The following is a 23,870-nucleotide window of genomic DNA, read 5'->3' as shown; positions in this document are numbered from 1 at the left end:
CTGCCCGTGCACAGCAGCTGGCTAATAACTTATACATGTGAAACTGCCATGTCATTCTCAAAGTAACCATTTAAAACAGGTTTTAATAATGTTTTTTAAAATAGACAACTCTTCAGAGAACAATTGCTTTACAAGTAAGGAGATGCAAATTAGGGGATTTAGAAGTTTAATCACTTTCATCACTTTTGAATATTTAAATTCACATAATGTTACAATAAAAATGTACACAATTCGTATATATATCGCAGGGTTATATGATTTCTTCTCTACAATAAATTATGGAGGATTTAAAATCTGCATGGCCACCTGAGGCTACAGCCTTCACACTACATCAGTCTTTGGTTTGAGCAGATCCAGTCATTCACATCACCTTTTATCCAGACAAAGCCGAGCACCGTTTAGATGCTGTGCAGGTTTGTTCCCAGGCTCGCAAGCATTCAGAGACGTGTCCTCTGTTTGTCCTCACACAATCGTGGCGTGTCTGTGTTTTATGAAGCCTGGATCCTCAAAATTGTAGAAGGCACCACCTGCTTGTGCACTGTTTGCCACAGTAGATACCTAAAAATCAAAAACAGCAAAATTTAACATTATAAATAATAATAAATCCAAAATTTTCTTTCAACATTTTCATCAACCTATATTCCTGTGTGTTACTTTAAAATCTATACAACACATTAATCATATTCCTCCTCTGAACACGTAATCAGCTTGGAAATACTGCAATGTAACTGTGGTCTTGAATAACATCTTTGTTTATTGGGTGCGTCATTCAAAACTTAAATTAGTTGCATGGTAAAACAGTGACTCATCCATTTGTGCCCTGCCTGCTAAAGTACATGGAAAAATTAACATGTTCATAATTATGGAGAATATATTTTCACGTGGTTGAATGCAGAAGTGAAGCCACATGAATACATTATCATGTTTGCTCATTTACCAGAGCAAAATGATCTGAATTAATCAAAACTGTCTCAGCATTTCCAAAGGCACACAGCATGACTAAGCAAAATTTGGACTGTAATGTACGCCACCTGTGTCAAGTGTTCTGCCCAGTGTTACTCACTGTGGTTTATGTAAAGAATATGGTTCCAAAGATCAGATGGATTCAGTACTAGAAAAACTGGTGTTCTATTGTGTGATCCATGAGATGACATTACAGCATGAAACAAAGATTGAACTGTGAAAAAAACAATGCTTCTCTACAGGTTGGCTTTGCCACAGGAAGTAGAGCAGGTCAGCTGATGGTTTGATTCCTGGCTGCTTCAGTCTGAATAGCAAAATGTCAAAGTATCCTCGAGCAAGACACTGAACCCCAAGCGTTCACTGGAGTATGATGACATTATGAAGACAGACTTGAACCACTTAAGCATACAAACTGCTGCTGCTTGACTGGAAAAGCTCTATTTAAGGGAGGCATTATACATTTTATCGCATGATATCTTTTGAAAGTCCAGAGGGAACATCTAAAAAAGTAGGTCAAATATTTAGTTGGACTCAAGGATAAAACGGTTCGGTCGAAGCACAACCATAACTCGAGAATTCACGATGACAAACTTAAAAGGCAATCAGGTTTATTCAAACAAGCATCTAAAATCATGACGTGATGAGAGTTCATATTTTAGGCTGAAGATCCAGACAGAAAATAGACTTCACTATGTGGTGCTGACAGTGAACTGTGAAGCAATGATTGCTGTTTAGCTAGTATTGTGGCTCTACCTAAGGTAACTGCAGTAACTCTGAGTCAGTTAACAAAGAGATCAACATTTTTTGTTTCTCATTAAAATGTCCTGAAGCATTTACAGATAAACTGCTGTTCTCTATAATATCAGTGAAATATCTCAACATCTACTGAATGGATTAGCATAGCAGTGACACATGACCTTGAGTCATCATGTGATCAAAATGAACATTTTCAAGGTAATTCAAGTATTTTTCCCCCACAAAAAAATCTGCAAATTAGCCCGTGTCCTACTTTATATTTACCCTTAAACAAAGGCTATGTTCACACTGCAGGCGAAAGCGCATCAAATCAGATTTTTTTGACCCTTTGCGACCCATATCCGATCATGGTCTGACAGTGTGAACGGCACAAATCCGATATTTTCAAATCCGATCTGGGTCACTTTCATATGTGGTACTGAATCCGATACATATCCGATGTTTTAGAAAGCGACTGCTGTTTGATGGTCAGGTCGCATTAAATCCGTCTTTTACGTCACTGACACGACAGACGCCAATTATCAGCTCCGGGGAAGCGCCCGAGAAGACATCGCGAACGAGCTCTTCCTGGCCATCCAGTGTAGATGTCAGTGAAACTGTTGGGAAGACAACGTTGGAGAATGTGAACATTTTATTTGTACTGTATAATCTGCAGATTCTGACAGAAATCTGCAGCTATCCTTTGAAGCACCGCTCCTCTAAAACAGCAATAAGGATCATTATTAGGTTATTTACATTATTATGTAAATAACAAAATAACTTAAAGCAAAAATCGGGAAACGTAAAGTTCGAAGTCTTTATATTAAGGGCCATCGGTCAAACAATACTGTTTGCTCTGGGTCTAAACAGAGCGTGTCGTGTGTGACGTCTTCTTTTGCGCATGCGGCCGCTTTGAGCGTTCACACTAGAGCGCGTTTGCTGTCGCATTTTATTTGTAGTGTGAACGAGCAGACAAAAAAATCGGATTTGATCAAAAAATCGGAATTGAGCATTAAGACCTGCAGTGTGAACGTAGCCAAATAGTAGTTTGCTAATATGCTACAGCTTTACTGGGCTGCTAGCACGGAAGACATAGACGAGAACTGTAACACATCTTTGCTCTTCGCTTCCACCAAAGTCACCAGTACAGTGCAGCTGTAAGAAAAGGAGTTGTAAGAAAGTCACAAACCCAACAAAACTGCTTTCTATTGTCCAATAACAGTCCTGTGATTGATTGGTGAGCTGTCTGCCTGACGGCCTATTAACCCATCCCAATGTCAGCTTGGACAGGCTGATATGCTAGCATGTTTACTGCTGCATAAAACCCAGACCAGGATCTAAATTACTGGAGCTATTTACCTGGAATAAGCCATTGTCAGTGATTTCACTGGTAGGAACACCTGCGAAGAGAGAAGCAAAACAGGAAAAGAAGGATGGATCAGCAACTATGCAAAAAAATGTAAAGATTCAAAGTGTATCAGATGGTTTTGGATAATTGGATTACCTCTAAGATTGTTCAGAGATTTCCACCAAAGAGCAAAGTACAAGAACAAGTACCCTTTTATCTGTTAGATACTGGTACAGTACACGAGTAACTTCTTAAAGGCTTGTGTGTTTGTGTTCAGTCTTACTTGTCTGACCCTCCGGCACATATGCTGTGTTCAATTGTCCCTCTTTGTTTCTGGGTCCATGCACACCACTTAACTGGCTCTGTGTCCTCACTCTCCTACAGCACACAAATATGAACATCAGTCAGTTTTACTGTATGCTGAAAAAGGTTTATTAGCTAATAAATAAATTAAGTGGCAGAATAATTTAAAATCGGCTTTTACCTCATTTCATCCTGATAGTTTGTTTCTAAAAACAGATTCACAAATACTTGTAGTTAACAAATGAAACAGTGACTTCTGTATTTGTGCTCATCATCTGTTAGTATAACATTTGTGATTGTGGGGACACAGAATCTACGTAGTTAATGACATAATGAGACCCTTACGTTTTTCTTTCCTGCGTTTGTAGCAGAACCAAATTCCAATGATGAGCAAAACCAGCAGAGCAAGACTTCCAAAGGACACAACCACAGCTATCAACACAGTCCAATTAGGCGGCTTGGGAGCTTTTGCAGAAGAAAGATCAGAAGTAAGAGAAAGTGATTCAAAGATTTAAAGCTGTTGTTATCACACTAAACTGTTCAATAAAAGCACCTAAAACGGAGGGAAAGGAATAAATTTCTGCTTATTTAAAACTCAGTGTCCAAACTAATCCCTATGTATCTCATACTGTGCCTAGGTTCAATTCAATTCAATTCAGTTGTATTTATACAGCACCAAATCACAACAACAGTCGCCTCAAGGTGCTTTGTATGTAAGGTAGACCCTACAATAACACATACAGAGAAAACCCCAACAATCATATGACCCCCCATGAGCAAGCACACACCTATACACAGACACACACACACACATACACACACACTTCTTTTATGCTTTACACATTAAACTGCTTCATCTGATTGGTTATCGCTCACAAAACAAAAATATTTGAACAGAGACTGACATCCTGGCCACAGCACGACTGTGGTTCTCTTGACAAATGAGAACTGATGACAACCTTTGTGGTCTTTTCCTCTTCTCTGGGAGAGGCAAAAGCGTGGCGTGTTAAATTACATATTTAATTCTGCAGAACAGAATGTGAATGTCTAAAGCTTGCGTTAACTGGATACTTTTTCTGAGGCATCTAACAAAAAACCTAAAAGGTGTGGGAACTAGATGAGTATAATACCAACTCAAGAATTAGTCCTGTGGCACTGCATAATGACAGTGGACATGACCATATTAGGTATATCTCTTCTTACTGACATCATACAGAGACAAGATTCAAAAAACCTAAGATTGGGCATTCAGAACAGTCCGTAGCTGTTATTCTACTCTATTTATTTGAAGCAGGACGCTTTACTTCCTGGTAGAAATGTCACTTCTCCCTCTTTGCATATTACAGCATAGAATCCATGTGATATCTGTGTCCTCTTGGCTGGCTCCAAACATTCAGGGCTATTGGTGTTAGGGTAATTACTCTACGTTATAAGTTGAATATTTCTTTTATTTGGTTTTTGTCTATTTATTTTATTTTATTTTTTATCAGATCTGATAAATTATATATTTATGTCTATCTGTGGATTTTCACTTATTCATAAGATCTGAGCATACAGTAGAAGGATTCTGTTATACTGGCTAAGGCAAACAGTAATATATCATCATTCATGCTGTCGTGCTTTGTCAGGGTCATTCATTAAAGGAAGACCCTGCCGATTACTTCTAACACTGAAATCATTGTTAGGACCTTCATGTCCGGAGAAGTTTATGCACTTTTAGAGAATCTATCAGGCATAAATAAGCAAAGTGGAAAAAAAATCTCTCGCATTAATTGGAGAGAGTATATGTCTTATAATCCCATGTGAGATTTGCCTTCACACGGAAAAAAACGTGAAAATATAATTATCTCCTTATATGATTATAATATATCGGTGTAGGGTGTAATATGTTACAAAGTAATACATGCCTGTAATCACTTTATATTTTTCAGTAACATAGTAATGTGACATGTTACTAACATTCATTAGTTATCTGCATGCCGGGTGGATAGAAAGGAAAAAGAATCCAACAATAACATTTTTCTTCCTGCGCACTCTTGCAGCAGTCAGTGGATTTCAGGAGAAGGAAAATGGTTAGAGCTTTGACGCAAGCTTTTTGCTTGCTTAACAGGACACGAGCATCGTGGTAAACCAAACTGCATCCGGGAGAGAAACACATGTATTATCCTGCTAACAGAACTTTGGCGCTTTGAACTTTTGTCTCATCTGCACATAAAGCTCGCTAACACTAAGCTAGCTGCCTGTTCATATTTCTAAAGCAGGATGACTGTGGCGATCACTTTGAAGTCTCTTAGGCTGGTTTTCATCTTTGTTTTATTGTTTTGTGTTCATACGTAAGAACTGAAAGAAAGATTGTTTTCATTAGGTTACACATGTGTATTGGTGTGCAGACAACAAGACAGTATAATTCAAGTAATTTTATTAAGTAATGACAAAGTAATGTAACAAGTAGTGTAACAAATTACTTTCTCCAGCGAGTAATAAAGTAACATACTGCATTACTTTTGAAGAAAACAGTAAGTAATGTAATACATTACTTTTTGTGAGTACCCTAATACATGGACAGTTTCCAGCTATACCACTGCCTCACATTGTGTCCATGACTGTCCAGACTTGACCTATGATAAAATTCTATTACATCATATTTACATTACCTGGTTAGACCTTTATTTTAGATTTGGTTTTAATTAGAAAAGTTTCAGTCATGCAAGTATGTTGTACCGTGTGTTTTGGAAGGTGACAGTTTATTGCTCTCTTGCTTTTAATCTCCTGAACCAAAATCGTCTGAAGTTCACCACGAGGGCACGTACATCTAACTCTTTTCTAAAAGTGTGATTTAAAACAGCTTTTAGATTTAAAAAGGGCAACATTTTGTTTTAGGTTTAGCAAAAAATAGTGCAGCATACCAAAGGTTTAATGAAAAATACTAACATCTTTGTTTTACACAGGGATCGCTTTGCACATAAAATGACAGTTTTCTGCTTGTCTGCACTCTGTGGTCAGACTGGCAGCATTGCAAAGGTAGTTGGAATTAAAGTAAAATACAACATACATGGGTAACAAACTGTAAGATTTTCATTAAGCTAAACGGGACACCAGAAGAGGCAAAAGTACTGATAGTGAGGAACATGGAGGATCTGGACAAGTATAACTGACACCAATGTATCAATTACACCAGGAAATGACATGGACACGTTGAAATTAGTTCTTCAACAGAAAGTAATTGATCTAGATTGTGAATATAAGGAGCATAATATAATAGATCCAGAAATAGATTCTGAAAGTAACTTTCTCTCTTCTTTTGTTAAAAATTGTAATTATTTCACTCAGGAACAATATGAAAAAGAAATTAACCTAGACGGGAAGCTCTCATTAATTCACTTTAACAGCAGAAGTATGTACTCTAATTTTGATTTCATTAAGGACTATTTGCAACAATTTTCTCGCCCCTTTAGTGTTATAGCCATCACTGAAACTTGGTTCAATGTCGATAAAGGAATAGATTTTTGTTTGAATGGATATGATTTAAAATACATGTATAGATTAAATAAGGCGGGCGGCGGGGTTGCTATATATGTTCATAACTCTATAAAATATAATGTTGTAACAACTATGTCTATGGCTATTGATGGAATTTTGGAATGTTTGACTATTGAGATTATGAATGAAAAAAAGAGAAATGTTATAATAAGTTGTATATATCGGACACCCAGTTCAAGTATTGACACTTTTAATGAATGGATAGAAAAAACGTTTGCTTCGGTGAACCAAAAATTACTATTTATCTGTGGTGATTTTAACATTGATTTGCTAAATCCAACAAGGTTAAAAGCCATTGATGACTTTACTGACACAATGTACAGCTTATCACTATATCCAACAATAACAAAGCCAAGCAGAATAACTTCACATAGCGCCACTATTATTGACAACATTTTTACTAATGTCATGGATTTCCAAATTAATAGTGGTCTGCTTGTCTGTGATATAACTGACCACTTACCAGTTTTTACTTTGTGTGACTGTGATTTAAAAAAAATAGATACCAAGATCATGATAGCAAAGCGAACAATAAATGAAGAAGCAATTCATGCCTTCAATTTCGATTTAGCACAACAAGATTGGAGTTCGGTGTATGAAGAGTCAGATGTGGACAAGGCTTATGATAATTTTCTAGATATTTTTACTATGTGGTACAATAAACATTGTCCTGTAAAAGAACACATGACAAAGAAAAAAAAGATAAAAAGTCCTTGGCTCACAAAAGGAATTATTAATGCTTGCAAAAAGAAAAACAATCTGTATAAACAGTTTATCAAAGTAAAAACAAAAGAAGTGGAACAAAGATATAAAGCATATAGAAATAAATTGACTGATATTATAAGAACGAGCAAACAACTTTATTATAGAAGAAGATTATATGAAAATAAAAACAATATAAAAGGAACTTGGGATGTGTTAAACAACTTAATTAAACAAGGATCTTCTGGAACATCATATCCTGAATATTTTACTGATGCAAATGGTGAAAATCACAACATGAGTAATATTGTCGATGGGTTCAATAAATTCTTCATAAATGTTGGCCCTGAACTAGCAGCAGACATCCCGTGTCATAAAAATGAAAATATCAGTAATATAAAATCAAATCCCTTTTCACTGTTCCTCTCAGCTACAAATGAGCAAGAAGTAATAAATATCACATTAAAATGTAAAAGTAAGTCTTCAATGGATTATCATGACATAAATATGTCTGTAGTTAAACAGGTTATTCTGAATATTGCTAGTCCCTTAACATATATCTGTAATTTATCATTTCAGTCCGGTTGTTTTCCAAAAAAAATGAAAATTGCGAAAGTAATACCACTATATAAAAGTAATGACAAACACAGTTTTACCAATTATAGGCCTATTTCTCTACTGCCTCAATTCTCAAAAATTCTAGAAAAACTTTTTAATTCAAGATTAGAAAAATTCCTTGAAAAACATCAAATAATAAATGTTGGTCAGTATGGTTTCAGAACGCAAAGAACCACTTCAATGGCGATAATTGAGGCAGTAGAAGAAATTACTGATACACTGGATAAAAATAAATATGCAGTTGGTATTTTTGTTGACCTCAAAAAGGCCTTCGACACAATCAATCACTCAATTTTACTGGATAAATTGGAAAGATATGGTATTCGAGGGAAAGCTGGTAACTGGTTAAAAAGTTACCTAACAGGTCGGGAACAATATGTTAGCATAGGGCATTACCATTCAGAGAAACTTGGTATTACATGTGGTGTTCCCCAAGGGTCAGTGTTGGGACCAAAACTTTTCAATGTATACATAAATGATATTTTTGATGTTTCTCAAGTACTTAAACTCATACTGTTCGCAGATGACACCAACATATTTTTCAGTAGCGATGATTATACTGATCTTGTAATGACTGTAAACAGGGAGCTAAAATTAATAAAAAAATGGATGGACATAAATAAATTATCATTAAATATAAATAAAACTAAAGCAATGTTTTTTTGGTAATTTAAAATATAATATAGAATTACCAATTATCATTGAAGGTGTACCAATTGATAATGTGAGTGAAAACAAATTTTTGGGAGTTATAATTGATAACAAAATTTCATGGAAACCCCACGTCAGACACATAAAAACCAAAATTTCCAGAAGCCTCGCAGTTTTGAACAAAGTGAAACAATTCCTTGATAAAGATGCACTTCGTACTCTGTACTGTACCCTGGTTCTTCCATATCTTACATATTGTGTGGAAGTGTGGGGAAATACATATAAAAATACAACTAATCCATTAGTCACAGTGCAGAAACGAGCACTGCGTATTATTCACAAGGCTGGTTATCTAGATCATACTCACAAATTCTTTCTTCAGGCAAAGTTACTTAAATTCCAGGATCTGGTTAATTACAATACATCCATAATTTTGTATAAAGCTTTTACTAAACTTTTACCGGCAAATTTACAAACTAGATTTGAAATTCGAGAAAAGGTTTATAATGTGAGAGGCTTTGGAGAATTCAAATTACCCAGAACTCGAACAACCCGTAAAGGCTTTTGTGTGTCTGTATGTGGTGTGAAAATCTGGAACAGTCTGAGTTTACAATTGAAACAATGCAAAAATATTCATAGATTTAAATTTCTCTACAAACAGTTGGTCTGGTCACAGTATACTCAATGATGGGTTTTAGTGTGCTCTGTAATGTCTGTCCTCTTACCATTGCTGGTATGGATTCCAAAATAAAAAAAAAAAAAAAAAGTGTGCGTATGTATGTACATATATGTACTTGTGTGTGTAGATATATATGTATGTATATGTATGTGTGTCTGTTACTTGTAGTTATTACTGCCTGTTACCTGTGGTAATGCAATTTATAATTTATATATTCTGTATTCAGTTATGAAGGCTCTAATTGTTGGTTGCGAGCTGCCGCTTAGATGCTTGTATCTGCCCGGGGCTGTTGATGGGTCTGTATGCAATGATGGGCGTAGCTGCGGGAAGTTTATTGTTTTTTTTTTGTTGATGAGTGAGTATAGGGGTGGGATTTAATAAGTTTTCTTCGTCCCACTCCTTTTTCAGGCAAGTTTTGTTTTTTGTTTTGTGTATTTTATGTTCAATATAGGTATTTGTTGTGCCTGAAAATGAATAAATAAATGAAATGAATGAATGAATGAAATGAAAGTGTAAAGTAGTGGCAGTAACACAAATAGAGGAAATGACTCAAAAACAGATCCTCTTGTTTCTGAAGGTAGCAGAAGTCACGGCTTGTAACTTCTTTGTTAAACATTTTCAACTTTATACACAAAAAGTAAGTAAGAGTTTCTTACCAACTACTAAGAAGAGAGACGTTGATTGCGGAGATGTCAGTGCTGGGATGCTCACCAAACATTTGACTGTCGTGTCTCTGACTGCCTGGAAGGTTAGTACACTGGTGGAGTTAAAGAAATCCCCATTATCTGTGAAGTTGTCCAGGGTGCTGTTCATAGCGTTACCATTTAGAGTCCATGTGACTGTAGGTTTGGGGTACCAACCAGCTGCTACACACTGGAACGTTACCTGCTGGTCATACATCACCTTCATGCTCGGTCCTGCGATGCTGATCGTACCGTTCTCTGAGAAAGACAGAGGAGAGTTTAGGTCCAGAAGAAAACCCATTTCTGACCTTATAATCAAAGAGTGGCGACAATGTGCTGTCCACAATAAATTCTTAGCTTCATGATTGGACCTGAAGAATAAACTGAAAAATATAGATGAAAGTTGTTCCCTATATTTAACATTGCCCTTAAAAAACACGAAAAGACCAAAAATCTGCAGTAAAGTCATGTAAGCAGAGATCGACTTCCTCATAACTTCCTCCAGCTGAGATTTAGAGATTCATGTTTAGTATAGAAGCCAATGTAGTAAATTAGTCAAACAACCAATAAACCACTGCCAAATGTTGATCGAGCTTAATTAAATTTTCACTCACTATATCTCTGAGAGTGAGCTATGTTATTTCCTCAAATTATCATTAAGCTGAGTGAAATAAATACTTCATCCTGCTCTAATAAATATACACCACAGAAACAAACCTGTGGCTATAAACAACTGCTGACAAATACACCTTGTACGCATGTGTGGATAATATTTTATAATAACTTCTTATATCTTAATAAGAAATTATTGTTTTCTAACAGCAGGCTTCATTTAACCAGATGTCTGGTCGCTATCTCATAAAAGACCCTCTCCTGGCACTCCTTTGTGTTATGTCGGGGCTTTGATTCTCTGTGTGCTTTATTAAATGCTGAAATGCAGTATTTGCCTGTTGACTTCTTTATTTTTTAAATATGTTACATAAAGGGACTGGGTGGAGGAAACTGTTGCAATGTTAGCGATCAGCAGTAGTCGATCCATGCACTACTCTAGTTCTCCCCTAAATGAGCCTTTGCTCCCTGTAAAACGTGTTCGGACCATTTGCACTTTTACAATTTTACCACGAAACCTGAAATATTAGCTTCTGTGTCAAAGTGACCCAGCTCTCATCTACAGTCTTTGACTACACCCCAAGTAATAGTTTTTAGAATCAGCTCAGAAGCACGACCGGGGGTACGGTCATCGTTTTCTTCAGCATAAGGTTATGCACTGATTTTATCCCCAGAGTTAAACTACCAATGCAAAGTTGGGCAGAACAAAATTTCCAGGGACTCTTTTTAATATGGACACTGGAAATTACCAGGTAACACATGGCCAGATCACCACGTGGGAGAAATAGGCAGGTGTAAAGATCAGCACGTCTTTGACAAGGGCTCGATCATTACAGGGGTGCTCCCATTCAGGAACTTGTATTGTTTCACTGTGAAACTCTCTTTAACCAGAATGTTCACTGCGAGTGTCCCTCGTTAATGTCCCCTTGCAGAAAAGCAATAAGATTCTAATCAACTTCACGAGACAGCTCTCCATCAGTGCTTCACAATCAATGTCCATTAATAGGCAGACCAGGACTCAGATTAACAACATATTTTACTCCGTACTGCTGTCTGTGTAAAAGCTTGGCTTCAGGCTGATTATCTGGAAAACTGCTAGATTCAACATCTGAGCTGAACACATGTCAGGGCTGAGCTCACATACAACTGAACTGCTGACACTTTTACAACCTTTCTAAATCTTTCTAAGCCTGCAACAAATTTATTGTACAGGGTTTTGTTTTTTGTTTTGGGGGAACACCTAAGGAATTATTTCAGTCACTGTTGCCACGGTTTCATTAGGTTTACACTTTGTTAAACTGGAAAATATAAAAGACTCGCTCGTTTTTTATAAATCCTGAAGTTCCACAACAATAACCCAGATAATTTATTCATAATTGTCAGCCAGGGTCTAAATAAACTGTTTAACTGGTTCATTTATGAGATCACTGCAACTCTGTGCATGCGTGATGCTAATTTTATCCAACTAGATTTATCAAATTAAAATAAAATAAAACAGGCTGGCCTGTTACCATCTAACATTCTGTCAGCGTCACAGAAATGGTCATTTCAACTTTCATTTTAGCTTTAAAGCTTTTTGTTTCTCTTTCTCATCAGATCTACTTTATGGTTAGACGCTGCTGCCAGAGGCCGTTGAGAAGCCTGAAAATCAGTGCTCACTGCTGTCCTCCAGAGTACACTCCAGTCATTACAACAATGGTGTGAAAATACAAGGAAAAGAAGGTAAAGACCTTGAAGGTAACATCCTCCTCTAGGTTTGACTGACTGCACATTGAGGTTAGAGGTCAACCGATACATGAATTAGGCTTTTAGATTTCAAAACGTCTGATACATGTTTACGAACCCACCTTGTACAGAAAGCTGTGCTGTTTTTTCTCCATATGACCCTTGAACCGCACAGGTGACGGGCCCGATCAGTGAGCGGCTGACATTATGGATGGTAAACTCCACACAACTGCTGTTATCACTGGAGCAGAATCTAGCTGAATACTGCTCTACTGGGAGTATTGTAGTGTTTCTACGGACCGTGAGGACCAGAAACTGTCCAACTGTCCAGGCCATGAATTCCCACGATCCGGTCACTCTGGCGATGAACTGGGCATCGGAGCCTTTAAACACTGCTGCAGTCATCGGCTCCAGCTGAAACTGGTCTGACACTGGTAGGTTTAAAAGAGAATAGATGTGAGGATTTGCAACCTTGTGTGGAACATAGAGGTGTTTCTGCACATTTTGTTTGACTAAATGAGCTCCTGTCACTGATGATCATATAAAACATATTTCTTTACTGTGATAATACCTTAATTCTGTGATTTAGAAAATACTTTTGGCCTTACTATATGAAAATTTTTTATTTAATATCATGATCTCAAAGTGTATGTAACATTTACTTAAAAGGGCCACATTCATTCTTAGGTAAGGTTTGAATTTGCTTTAAATACACATTCTTCTTCATGTAATATAATAATAAAATATTGGAGATATTCTTTTGAGATTCTGCTGTGTGTTGACATGATTGCATTACAACATCTCCAAAGATTGCAACCAGTTATATCTCCAATCATATCAAATCCTAAAAATGTTCCACTGAATTTTGATTCAGTGGATTTTAACTTATTCTAACGTTTGATGTGAAACTGCCTGAAGCTCCTGCATATGCAGGGTTTTAAACTCTACGCTGGCACATAATAGCTGTTTGGATAAATGCATAAATATGCATAAGTATACAAAGTAACTCTGGTATTAACTGACGTTTTAACTACAGTAGACTATTATGAAAGGTGTATAAAGGTGTGGTGTTGGCAAATCACAACATTTTAAACACAAATGCTAAAAAAATACAAGTGAAATATGGAAGTGACATCAATCAGTGAAGAACTTTTCCTTGTCACAGGACAATGGCAATGCATGCTGCAGGCTATACAGGTACATACTGCTTTTTTTTTCAATATGGTGCTTGAGAGCTGTTTGCTCAAGGTAAGTAAATATCACAAAGGCCATTGGTTTTGTTGTGTTGGCTTTTGACAAGGCTGAAAGTTAAACACAGCACAAAACAGGACTGATCCTTCAATTGATAAGCATCAAAGCTGACATTGTAAAATATTTTCTCGCTGTTGTTCAAACCTAGAAGGAAGATTTTCCTTGTTAGTCACATTATTAAACAAATGTCTGAGCACGGCTGTTGACATGTTACTGAAATTATAGATTTGATCAGTTTTTCCCCCAAGACTGCATCATAGGTAAAGACTGATCCTTTGTAATAGCGAGAGGTTCAAACATGCTGTGGAAATATAAGTTTCAGAAACATTTGCTACATAGTCACCATAGTTACACAGTACCACAAGCTGGAATCAGACATCAGAGGTTTGTTTTATCTGACAACAAATAAAGCACATCCAGGGATATGTTTGTACTTGTCAGGTCACTCGATTCATTCTTGTGAAGAGCGACAAAGCTGGATCACGTATTTCCCTGCAGATCTCACAGCCCCAGACTGACTCCATGATCTTATGACTACACTGATCAATAAAGCTGATTGTTATTGTTCATTTATTGGCTGTCTTGGAAAAGAATCCTGAAACCGCAATGTGAGTCTAACAATTTGTGGCTCTGAGGTCCACTATGAGCTTAGCATGTAAAAGGATATAAAATTATATGAGGTTTACTCTCTCTACAGTGTGCTTTTAACCAAAGTTCCTAATTCAGCGCAGCGTTCAGTGTCTTTCTCAGTGTGTGGAGTGAAACCATGTGCCTGGTGCGGTTTCTATATGAGAAATGTGGACATGCCTCAAAATCTATCAGCTCTAACTGTGATATCTGAGGTGGAAGCTCTGATCATGTTGTTCTCCTGTGTATTTTCTCTTGAGATTACACTGTCCGTAATTATTTTGTTCTTCACATCAAAGAAAGCTGCTCCATATTTTGAGGTTTCCCCCTCTTGTTGTTATTGGGCAGGTCTGCTACTGACATGCAACAAAAATAAAACTTGGAAGTCATTGACAAAATGAAATGAATACTCACCTCCCATCGTGCAGGGTAATAAACAGATGAAGAAGAGAGAGGCCCAGGAGACAGTCATGGTAGTGCTTATCTCAAAGATGGGGACAGGCGGCTGTAATGAGCAGCAACAAGAACTCAGCAACTCAAAAATGAAAAATGTTCCTGAATGTTTCTAAAATGACTGTTGGACATGCTTAAGCACAAAGTTAAACTTCAAGTAAATAACTCAAAACTACAAATATAACAAAGGACAGCACTCAGGCATCGTCGTCACTGTCTGGGATTATGTTAAACAGTCTTGTTATAAGGTCCACTGCCCTCTCTCCTGGACATACCTCCACAGGTGCTTTCACACTCTTCATCCCCTTCACAGCTGGCCTCACTTCCTCCTTACTCTGCTTCCTCATTCACTAACTGTCCTTCATCCAGCCTCCTCTCTCTTTCATTTTATCATTCATTAGCTCAGTTCCAGCACAATTCTTTGACCTATTAGTACATTTCCACCTCTATCTTTGTTCACTTTCCTCTATCCAGAGGAAACACTGAATGCCTTCTTGCTAGTTTCCCTCAGCAGTAAAGCTTTAATTTCCCTGTAACCCTTCACTGCCACCCAGAGCTTGTCTCAACTCCTCCCTGAACTCTGAGCAACAGTCTTCTCTTCTTAACTTCCACCCTTTAATAGATCCTTTAATACTGCCTTCACTTGCTTCTTTGTCTTGATGTCCAAACGTATCATAGATGTAGAACACCATGTGATATTGCCCAGCTACATTCTGGCCTGCCACCACACCTCGCCTCCTCCTATCTCTTTAAGTTTGCACTCACTGCATGTGATGTAGTCGTCCTGTGTACACCTTGTTTCCCTCTCATACATCACCCATCCCTCTTCTCAAAGTGTTCCCCACAGTCATTTCCATTCTTTTTCCAAAATCCACCATCTGTCCATCTGCATTTATCTCCTTAACACAGTACCTACCTAACACCTCTGTTCCCTTCCACTACATGTCTATTAAGGTTTGCTTAAATCAAACTTCAATAGACAAAAGATTTTTTGTTTTTATCACTTCATCCAGCTTATTGTACAATTCCTCTCTCTCTAACTGACAATTCAATCTGACCTGTGGGGCATACAAACTGACAACATTCAACAATTCCCAATCCACACAATTTGTAATTAGAAACTTGTGATCCTAAAAATAGTCCCATGATATAATGAGCAAAAGAACTTAAATCTTGTTAAAACATAAGTAAACTGACACAAAAAAACTATCTGAAACAGAGAATTTTAAAGCAATGAAAAGTAGAAAACTGAAATTTGAAACATTTAGTTGATTTAAACGTTTGTTGATCCATTGAAGTTTTGTAACTCTTTATTCTCAACAAAATATTTTTAAAAAGCAAAGCAGTCAGACTAAATAGTTCTAATATAATATAATATAATATAATATAATATAATATAATATAATATAATATAATATAATATAATATCAGAGTGGGGAAGGTTACGTTTAAAATGTATTCCACTACAGATTACAGTATACAGAATGGCACTAAATGTAGTTTGTAACATATTCCGTTAAGTTACTCAGTGTGAGTAACGTATTCTGAATACGTTGGATTACTTGATATATTGTCATGATTTTTACAACTATGTAATGTACTATTACTGTGTGATTTATTAATATTACCAAGCTAACATTGTTAGCTGGTGTTAGCTGAGGTGCTGTTAGACTTGATGGATAACATTAACAACCTGCTAGCTGCAAACAATCATGTGCTCCTCTGAAAGCAGTACCAACTAGATGTTTAAATCTTAATATAAATGAGCAACAGTAGGGTGGACATTAGGTAAGGCTGTAGGTTTTGCAGAGATCTCGTATAGAAAACAATTTCTGTATCAGTATTGTGTTTTCTTTCTGTCTGCTTTCAACATGACCCAGGCAGCAACCACAACTAAAACCTGGTGGAGTCCTTCGATGCTGAGAGCAGCTTGCAATGCAAACTGAATTTGCATTGCACGGTCAGATTTCGCCCATCCCTTTCTTTTTTGTATGTGAAGTGGTGACGGAATTTCCAAGTAAGAAATGGATTCCTGCCCGTGCGCTGCTGGCTGCGTTGCGCTGGCTTCGGGTCGCCAACATCAAGCGCTTATATTAGAGCCTCTTATTGCGTGTTTTGTTTGGGTTTCATGCATTCCGTTAGTTCCCAACACTGAATATAATATAATATAATATAATATAATATAATATAATATAATAGTTCTATTAGCGCTATATCGCTAATTATTATTACTAATTATCACTTATTTGCTCACGGCAGAGCCAGGCTGTTCTGTAATACGTTTTACACTTGCTGTGAAGTTTTCCACTCTTTGCTGTTTTGATATATAAATGTAAAAATCATCTCAGTTTTGAATCTTTTCATTAATATTTAAAAAAAAATCCCCAGAAATAGAAACATCTTCAATTAGATCAACTTACTGTGTGATACTTCCAGTCGTGGGTCGTGGCGGGTGCCGTGGATCAACGCTTCATTTCCCGAAACGGCAGGTGAGCAGCGCTGTGGCTGACTCCACCTGCGACTCTCACAGGGAGCAAAGTTCAAACCTGGTCACTGAAACATGCCCTTATCAGCTTACCTGTCAGTGAGTAATAATGTCCCAAACATCCACTCGGGGTGGATGTGAAGTAAGGCAAGGCAAGGCAAGTTTATTTGTATAGCACAATTCAACAACAAGGTGATTCAAAGTGCTTTACAGAGACATTAGAAACAAGAACAAATAAAAAGCATGATTTAAAATTGAATAAAACAAGCAAATAAACTAACTAACTAATTAACAAACAAACAAACAAACAAACAAACAAACAACAGTATATAAAATCAAAACAGATAAAATCAGTAGTTAAATGTAAGTTTTGAAATTTAAGCTTAAGTGTGGATTTGGTGCTTTATTCAAATGCAGCTGAGAACAGGTGAGTCTTCAACCTGGATTTAAATAAACTGAGTGTTTCAGCTGATCTGAGGCTTTCTGGGAGTTTGTTCCAGATATAAGGAGCATAAAAGCTGAATGCAGCTTCTCCGTGTCTGGTTCTGACTCTGGGAACTGATAAAAGACCGGATCCAGATGACCTGAGGGATCTGGATGGTTCATACTGGGTCAGGAGGTCATTGATGTATTTTGGTCCTAAACCATTCAGAGCTTTATAGGCCAGCATCAGAACTTTAAAGTCTATCCTCTGACGGACAGGCAGCCAGTGTAAGGACCTCAGAGCTGGACTGATGTGGTCCACTTTTTTGGTCTTAGTGAGGACTCGAGCAGCAGAGTTCTGAATGAGCTGTAGTTGTCTGACTGATTTTTTAGGTAGACCTGTAAAGATGCTGTTACAGTAATCAAGCCTACTAAAGATGAATGCATGGACTAGTTTTTCCAGGTCCTGTTGAGACATCAGATCTTTTATCCTTGATATATTCTTGAGGTGATAGTAAGCTGACTTTGTTATTGTCTTAATGTGTTTTTCTAAGTTTAGGTCTGCATCCATCACTACACCCAAATTTCTCGCCTGGTTTGTGGTTTTTAGATGTATAGATTGAAGTTCTCTGGTGACCTGTAATCGTTTTTCTTTGGCGCCAAAGACTATTACCTCAGTTTTGTTTTTGTTTAGCTGGAGAAAATTGTGGCACAACCAGTCATTGATTTCCTCAATGCATTTACCAAGAGCCTGTACAGGGCCTCGGTCTCCTGGTGACATTGTGATATATATTTGTGTGTCATCTGCATAGCTGTGATAGTTTATTTTGTTGTTCTTTATAATCTGTGCCAGTGGGAGCATGTAAATGTTAAACAGAAGGGGTCCCAAGATGGAACCTTGGGGAACTCCACATGTGATACTTGTCTGCTCAGATGTGAAGTTACCTATTGACACAAAGTATTTCCTGTTTTCTACGTATGTTTTGAACCAGTTTAGTACAGTTCCTGAGAGACCTGTCCAGTTCTCCAGTCGTTTGAGTAATATGTTGTGGTCAACTGTATCAAATGCTGCACTGAGATCCAGTAAAACTAGGACTGACATTTTTCCACTGTCTGTATTCAGACATATGTCATTAAACACTTTGGTCAGAGCGGTTTCAGTGCTGTGGTTCTGTCTAAAACCTGACTGGAAGGCATCGTAGCAATTATTCTGTTTTAAGAAGTAACTGAGCTGTTGAGAAACTGCTTTTTCAATGATCTTACTTAAAAACGGGAGATTTGAGATCGGCCTGTAGTTGTTCATTTGTGTCTTGTCAAGATTGTCCTTTTTCAGTATAGGTTTGATTACAGCAGTTTTTAGTGATTCTGGAAACACACCTGATAATAAAGAAAAGTTGACGATCTGTAACAGGTCTGACTCTAAAGTCTTTGAGACCTTTTTGAAAAAACTTGTTGGCAGGACATCTAAACAGCAGGAGGAGGAGTTCAGTTGACCTAAGATGTCCTCTAGGTCTTTGCTGTTAATAGGTTGAAACTGTTTGATGGTGTTTAAACAGTTTTTCGGTGGACACAGTACATATCCTGGATCTGCTGTTGATGTACCAATTGCTTGTCTAATTTTTTGGATTTTTTCAGTGAAGAATTTGGCAAAGTCATTGCAGGCCATGGTCGAATGAAGTTCAGCTGCCACTGACACAGGAGGGTTTGTTAGCCTGTCAACTGTAGAAAATAAGACCCGAGCATTATGGCTGTTTTTAGTGATGATGTCAGAGAAGTAGGACCTTCTTGCACTCCTCAGTTGTAAATTATAATTGTGAAGTTTCTCTTTATAGATGTCATAATGAACCTGGAGGTTTGTTTTTCTCCATCTGCGCTCAGCTTTCCTACACTCTCTTTTTTCATTTTTCACCAGTGTGGAGTTTCTCCATGGAGACTTTTTCCTTCCAGAGATAACCTTCACCTTAATGGGAGCAATAGTGTCCATTACATTTAACATGTTAGCATTGAAGCTATTGACGAGCTCATTGACTGACCCTCTGGACAGGTCAGGTGTTAATGGGAAGACCTGGTTAAAAATTGCACTACTGTCTTCAGTTATACACCGTTTTGTGATCACTGTTGTTGATATATTTGTGTGGGCTGAGATTTTACTTTCAAAGAAAACACAGTAATGATCAGACACGCCCACATCAGACACAGTAACCTTTGAAATGCTCAGGCCTTTGGAGATCAGTAGGTCAAGAGTGTGTCCTCTATTATGTGTGGCCTCTGTTACATGCTGAGTCAGCCCAAAGTTGCCCAGAGTGTTACTCAGGTCTTTAGTCCCTTTGAATGTTTGAATGTTAAAATCCCCAGCAATAATTACACAGTCAAAATCAACACAGATCACAGACAGCAGTTCACTGAGGTCATTAAAAAAGTCTGTGCAGTATTTGGGAGGCCTGTAAACATTAAGAAACACAACTTTGGATGGGGCCTTCAGCTGTAAAGCCACATATTCAAAAGACTGAAAACTTCCAGGAGATAGCTGCTTACATTGAAATGATTCATTAAATAAGACAGCAACCCCTCCTCCTCTCCTGCTCGCCCTGGCCTCACTGATAAAACTGTAGTTAGGAGGGGTCGTCTCGATGAGAACAGCTCCACTGTTACTTTGGTCCAACCAAGTTTCAGTTAAAAACATAAAATCAAGGCTGTGCTCAGTGATTAAATCATTAATTAAAAATGTTTTCCCAGCTAGAGATCTAATGTTTAATAAAGCCAACTTAAGTGTTTTAGAGGTATTACTTGTCCCCTCGTGTTTGGGAGCAGTCTGTGGCACACAAGGTATGTTTACTATGTTTAAAGATCTTTTAGAGTGCAGCTCTCTGTGTTTTGACCAGGCCACATGTCTCCTGTCACCTAAAAGTACAGAAATTTTAAAACCTTCTAGTAAACAGGGTCCCAGCTTCTCCTGGGAAAAGTCATCACTGCCATAATCCTCACAGCCCGGACCCTTCACACATCACGCATCAGACTGCGGAGACAGGGCATGAAGAGGAACTAAGGGGGACGAGGCTGGGCAATGTGACTTCGATTGCTCTGTTGAGGGTGGGGCTCGATGGCGAACCTTTGGCCGCTCTGGTGGGGGGTTTATGGGGGACAAAAAGGGATAAAAAGTAGATAAGAGTTAACTGATTCACAAACAGAGTCATAAACAGCCATGTTAGTCAGTGTTTATTTAACAAGCATTAAATAAATGTCCTAATGTCACATATATCAATATACTGTAATATACTATAATATAATTGTGTATGCTCACTTTATATCGCTGCAAGCAAAAGGTTTATTTAACACCATCAATTGTTTTGTTATTACTAAAGTTAACCGTCACTGTGGCACAGTGTGGTTTGTGGCTCAGCTGCAGGGAAGTGGTGGAGCAGTTGGTTCAGGCTGTGGTGTCAGAGGAGGCTGACTCAATACACCTGACCTCCATCATCTGATCATGTTTCCCCTTTTGAGTACGTCGCTGGGATCAGAGCAGAGAGTGTGGTGTGGAGCTGGAGGAGAGCAGCTGGAAAGCTGCTGTAGAAACAGATTGCAACTATAACGCTGTGTGCCTGAGTCCTTTATTATCACAGTCACACTCCAGTCAGACCTGCTTATCATAAAACAGAGCAAACACAGATCCAAAGTGACCTTTCAGTCTATGAATATGAATCTCAAAGACATAAATAATCTTTAGTAGACAGTGGAAACTCCGTTAGAAGCAACTAATGTCATGTAGCTCAGTGCAACAATCACAGTTCTTGTTCTACTGCAAGGTTTTCAGAATTAATAATTAGTCATTATGAATTGGGTTAATTCGAAATGAAATATAGTTTGCTCATATTAACTAATTTTTTTAAAAAGACGAAAAGTTTTTCTTGTTGCTAATTAATGCTCAGATTATCCTCTAATAACCTGAGGATACGATTATAGTTGTGCAAACTGGTGTTACCCTTCTTAGTTTCAGAAACTGGCAAAAGGATTAGTTAAGTTAGCAAACATCCCGCTCATTTTGAATTTGATGCCAGGAATACAATTCAAAAAAGTTATGACCAAATCCCAAATAAGTGTAAAGGTGGGAAGCAGCTCTGCCAGCAAACTGCTGCTGCCTTCTCTGAGCCCAGTCTGAGCCCAGACTCTGGGACTTGAACAAAGTTTAAAACTGTCCTGTGGTCTGACCAGTCCAAGTCTGAAATTCTTGAATTCAAAACCAGCATCTGTTACGTATGGAGGGCTTAATGCACATAGGACATCTACAGGAAGCGGTGCCTGAGGAAAGCGGGGAGGATCATCAAGGACTCCAGTCACCCCAGCCATAAACTGTTCAGACTGCTTCCATCAGGAAGGAGGTTCTGCAGCATCCGGTCCCGTACCAGCAGACTGAGAGACAGCTTCTTCCATCAGGCCATCAGACTGCTGAACACGTCATAGACACCTCAGCTTCACTACTGGAACTTCAACATTATGCACTCCACACTGTATATAAATGCCACTGTTTTGCACATATTCAACTCTGTATATTTTATATATTTTATTATTATTATTATTATTTTATTTTATTTTTTTACTATTTAATTTGTAAAAATGTGTATACACACACACACACACACACACACACACACACACACACACACACACACACACACACGTAGGAAAATATTTAGTATACACATCCAGAAATGCATACACTATTATATATTGTACATATATTTATTAGTTTCAGGTTGGCCATTCTTGTATTTTGCTCGTTTGTGTTGTTGTGTTTGCACATCTCTGTTGCTTGTGGGGCTCGCACACAAGAATTTCACTCGCATGTGCTGTGCCAGTGTGCCTGCACATGTGATGTGACAATAAAAAGTGATTTGATTTGATTTAATGTATTTGAGAAAGTCCTGCTAGTGCTGAACAACATATACAGGTTTTAGAGACTCTTTAACTAATAACTAACCAGGCAGCTCGTTCACTTTCTCCTGACTGTTCTTTCTACACTTCTTTATCATACAATAAAAAAATACAAACAAAATCAGTAGTTTTAAAGATAACAGACATTTTATGAAAGTTTGACCTTGTTTGACATTGAAGAAGAGGTCAGAGGTCCAACGTAACGTGATATTTAGAAAGCTCAGAAATCATTGTCTATATGCTTACATGTGGTCAATACAAACAACGGCAGTAAGAAAGAGAGTTTTAGCAGTTTTAGCTCAATCTATTGACCTTGAAGGAGAGGTCAGAGGTCAAATGTAACATGAAATTTTAAATCTTTACACAGTACTTTTATATGTTGACAATTCATGCCACCTAACTATAACAGTTTTATGGCTTTTTGTCCCAGTTTGACCAATAAATCCTTAAGTTGACCTTAAAGACTTGGTCGATAAAAGGCAAGTTTGTAAAGACTTGTTAACTTTACAGCCATAAAAAGCTTTTATCAGAATTAATGTAAGTTTATTTGAGTTATCGTTACAGACAGAATGATATGCATGTGTAACCCGTGTAATTGTTACGCCTGCTGTTCTGCGTTGTGTTTTGGTGTTGAAGCAAGAGGCAGGAGACAGTGTCGAATCTTTGGCTCTTTACTGCACATCTGCAACACAGAGACACATGTTCGATCCGTGCATGTCACGCGACTGCCCGTAACCCTCTCCTCCGGCCATGCTGAAAGGAGCTGTGTTTAATGTACATTAATGTAACGAACCAAATACAACAAATTATTTCAAACCATTGACTTAAACTCTCAAAAAACAAAAAGCACAAAATAAACAATATGTCACTAAAAAACATCAAAACAACTTATAAGAACAATAAATGAAAGACTGCATCTCCAAAACATAAAAACATCTCCATACCTGCAACACAGAGACACATGTTCGATCCGTGCATGTCACGCGACTGCCCGTAACCCTCTCCTGACGAAGAAAAAAAAGGTGCATGCTGTTACACAAAAGGAGAGACTGACGCGAGTAAACTCTCAAGCCGCTAGCGATACGGACTAGCTTAGCATGCTAGCATATTAGCCGAGTTCTCGGCTATAACTCATTATAATTGTGT

General features: G+C 37.7%; 1 protein-coding gene across 1 annotated transcript; it reads right to left on the bottom strand.

Moving 5' to 3' along the window:
• Positions 1–219: 219 nt before the first annotated feature.
• On the bottom strand, positions 220–17,393 carry igsf5a (immunoglobulin superfamily, member 5a). The gene is made up of 9 exons (XM_085419896.1): positions 17,308–17,393; positions 14,849–14,939; positions 12,679–12,987; positions 10,196–10,480; positions 3,695–3,814; positions 3,531–3,555; positions 3,330–3,424; positions 3,058–3,098; positions 220–558 (listed from the first exon to the last, which is right to left on the bottom strand). Exons 2-9 carry the CDS (start codon positions 14,904–14,906, stop codon positions 463–465), a joined length of 1,029 nt encoding a protein of 342 aa, XP_085276022.1. The 5' UTR covers positions 14,907–14,939; positions 17,308–17,393; the 3' UTR covers positions 220–462.
• Between the last annotated feature and the right edge of the window lie 6,477 nt (positions 17,394–23,870).

This window comes from Rhamphochromis longiceps, linkage group LG10, assembly GCF_057381845.1.
Source record: "Rhamphochromis longiceps isolate RC_006_pf linkage group LG10, R_longiceps_female_GT1.1, whole genome shotgun sequence".
Classification (NCBI taxonomy): domain Eukaryota; kingdom Metazoa; phylum Chordata; class Actinopteri; order Cichliformes; family Cichlidae; genus Rhamphochromis; species Rhamphochromis longiceps.
Note: the sequence above shows the minus strand (reverse complement) of the source record. Positions and strands in the feature narration are given on the sequence as shown.

Bases quoted from the DNA above. Each gene is read 5' to 3' on its own strand.
- igsf5a (XM_085419896.1), bottom strand. From the start codon at position 14,906: ATGACTGTCTCCTGGGCCTCTCTCTTCTTCATCTGTTTATTACCCTGC. The intron at 12,988-14,848 runs GTGAGTATTCAT...TAAACCTACCAG, and splicing joins ATTACCCTGCACGATGGGAG to TGTCAGACCAGTTTCAGCTG. The intron at 3,099-3,329 runs GTAAGACTGAAC...CTCTCTTCGCAG, and splicing joins TGTGCCGGAGGGTCAGACAA to GTGTTCCTACCAGTGAAATC.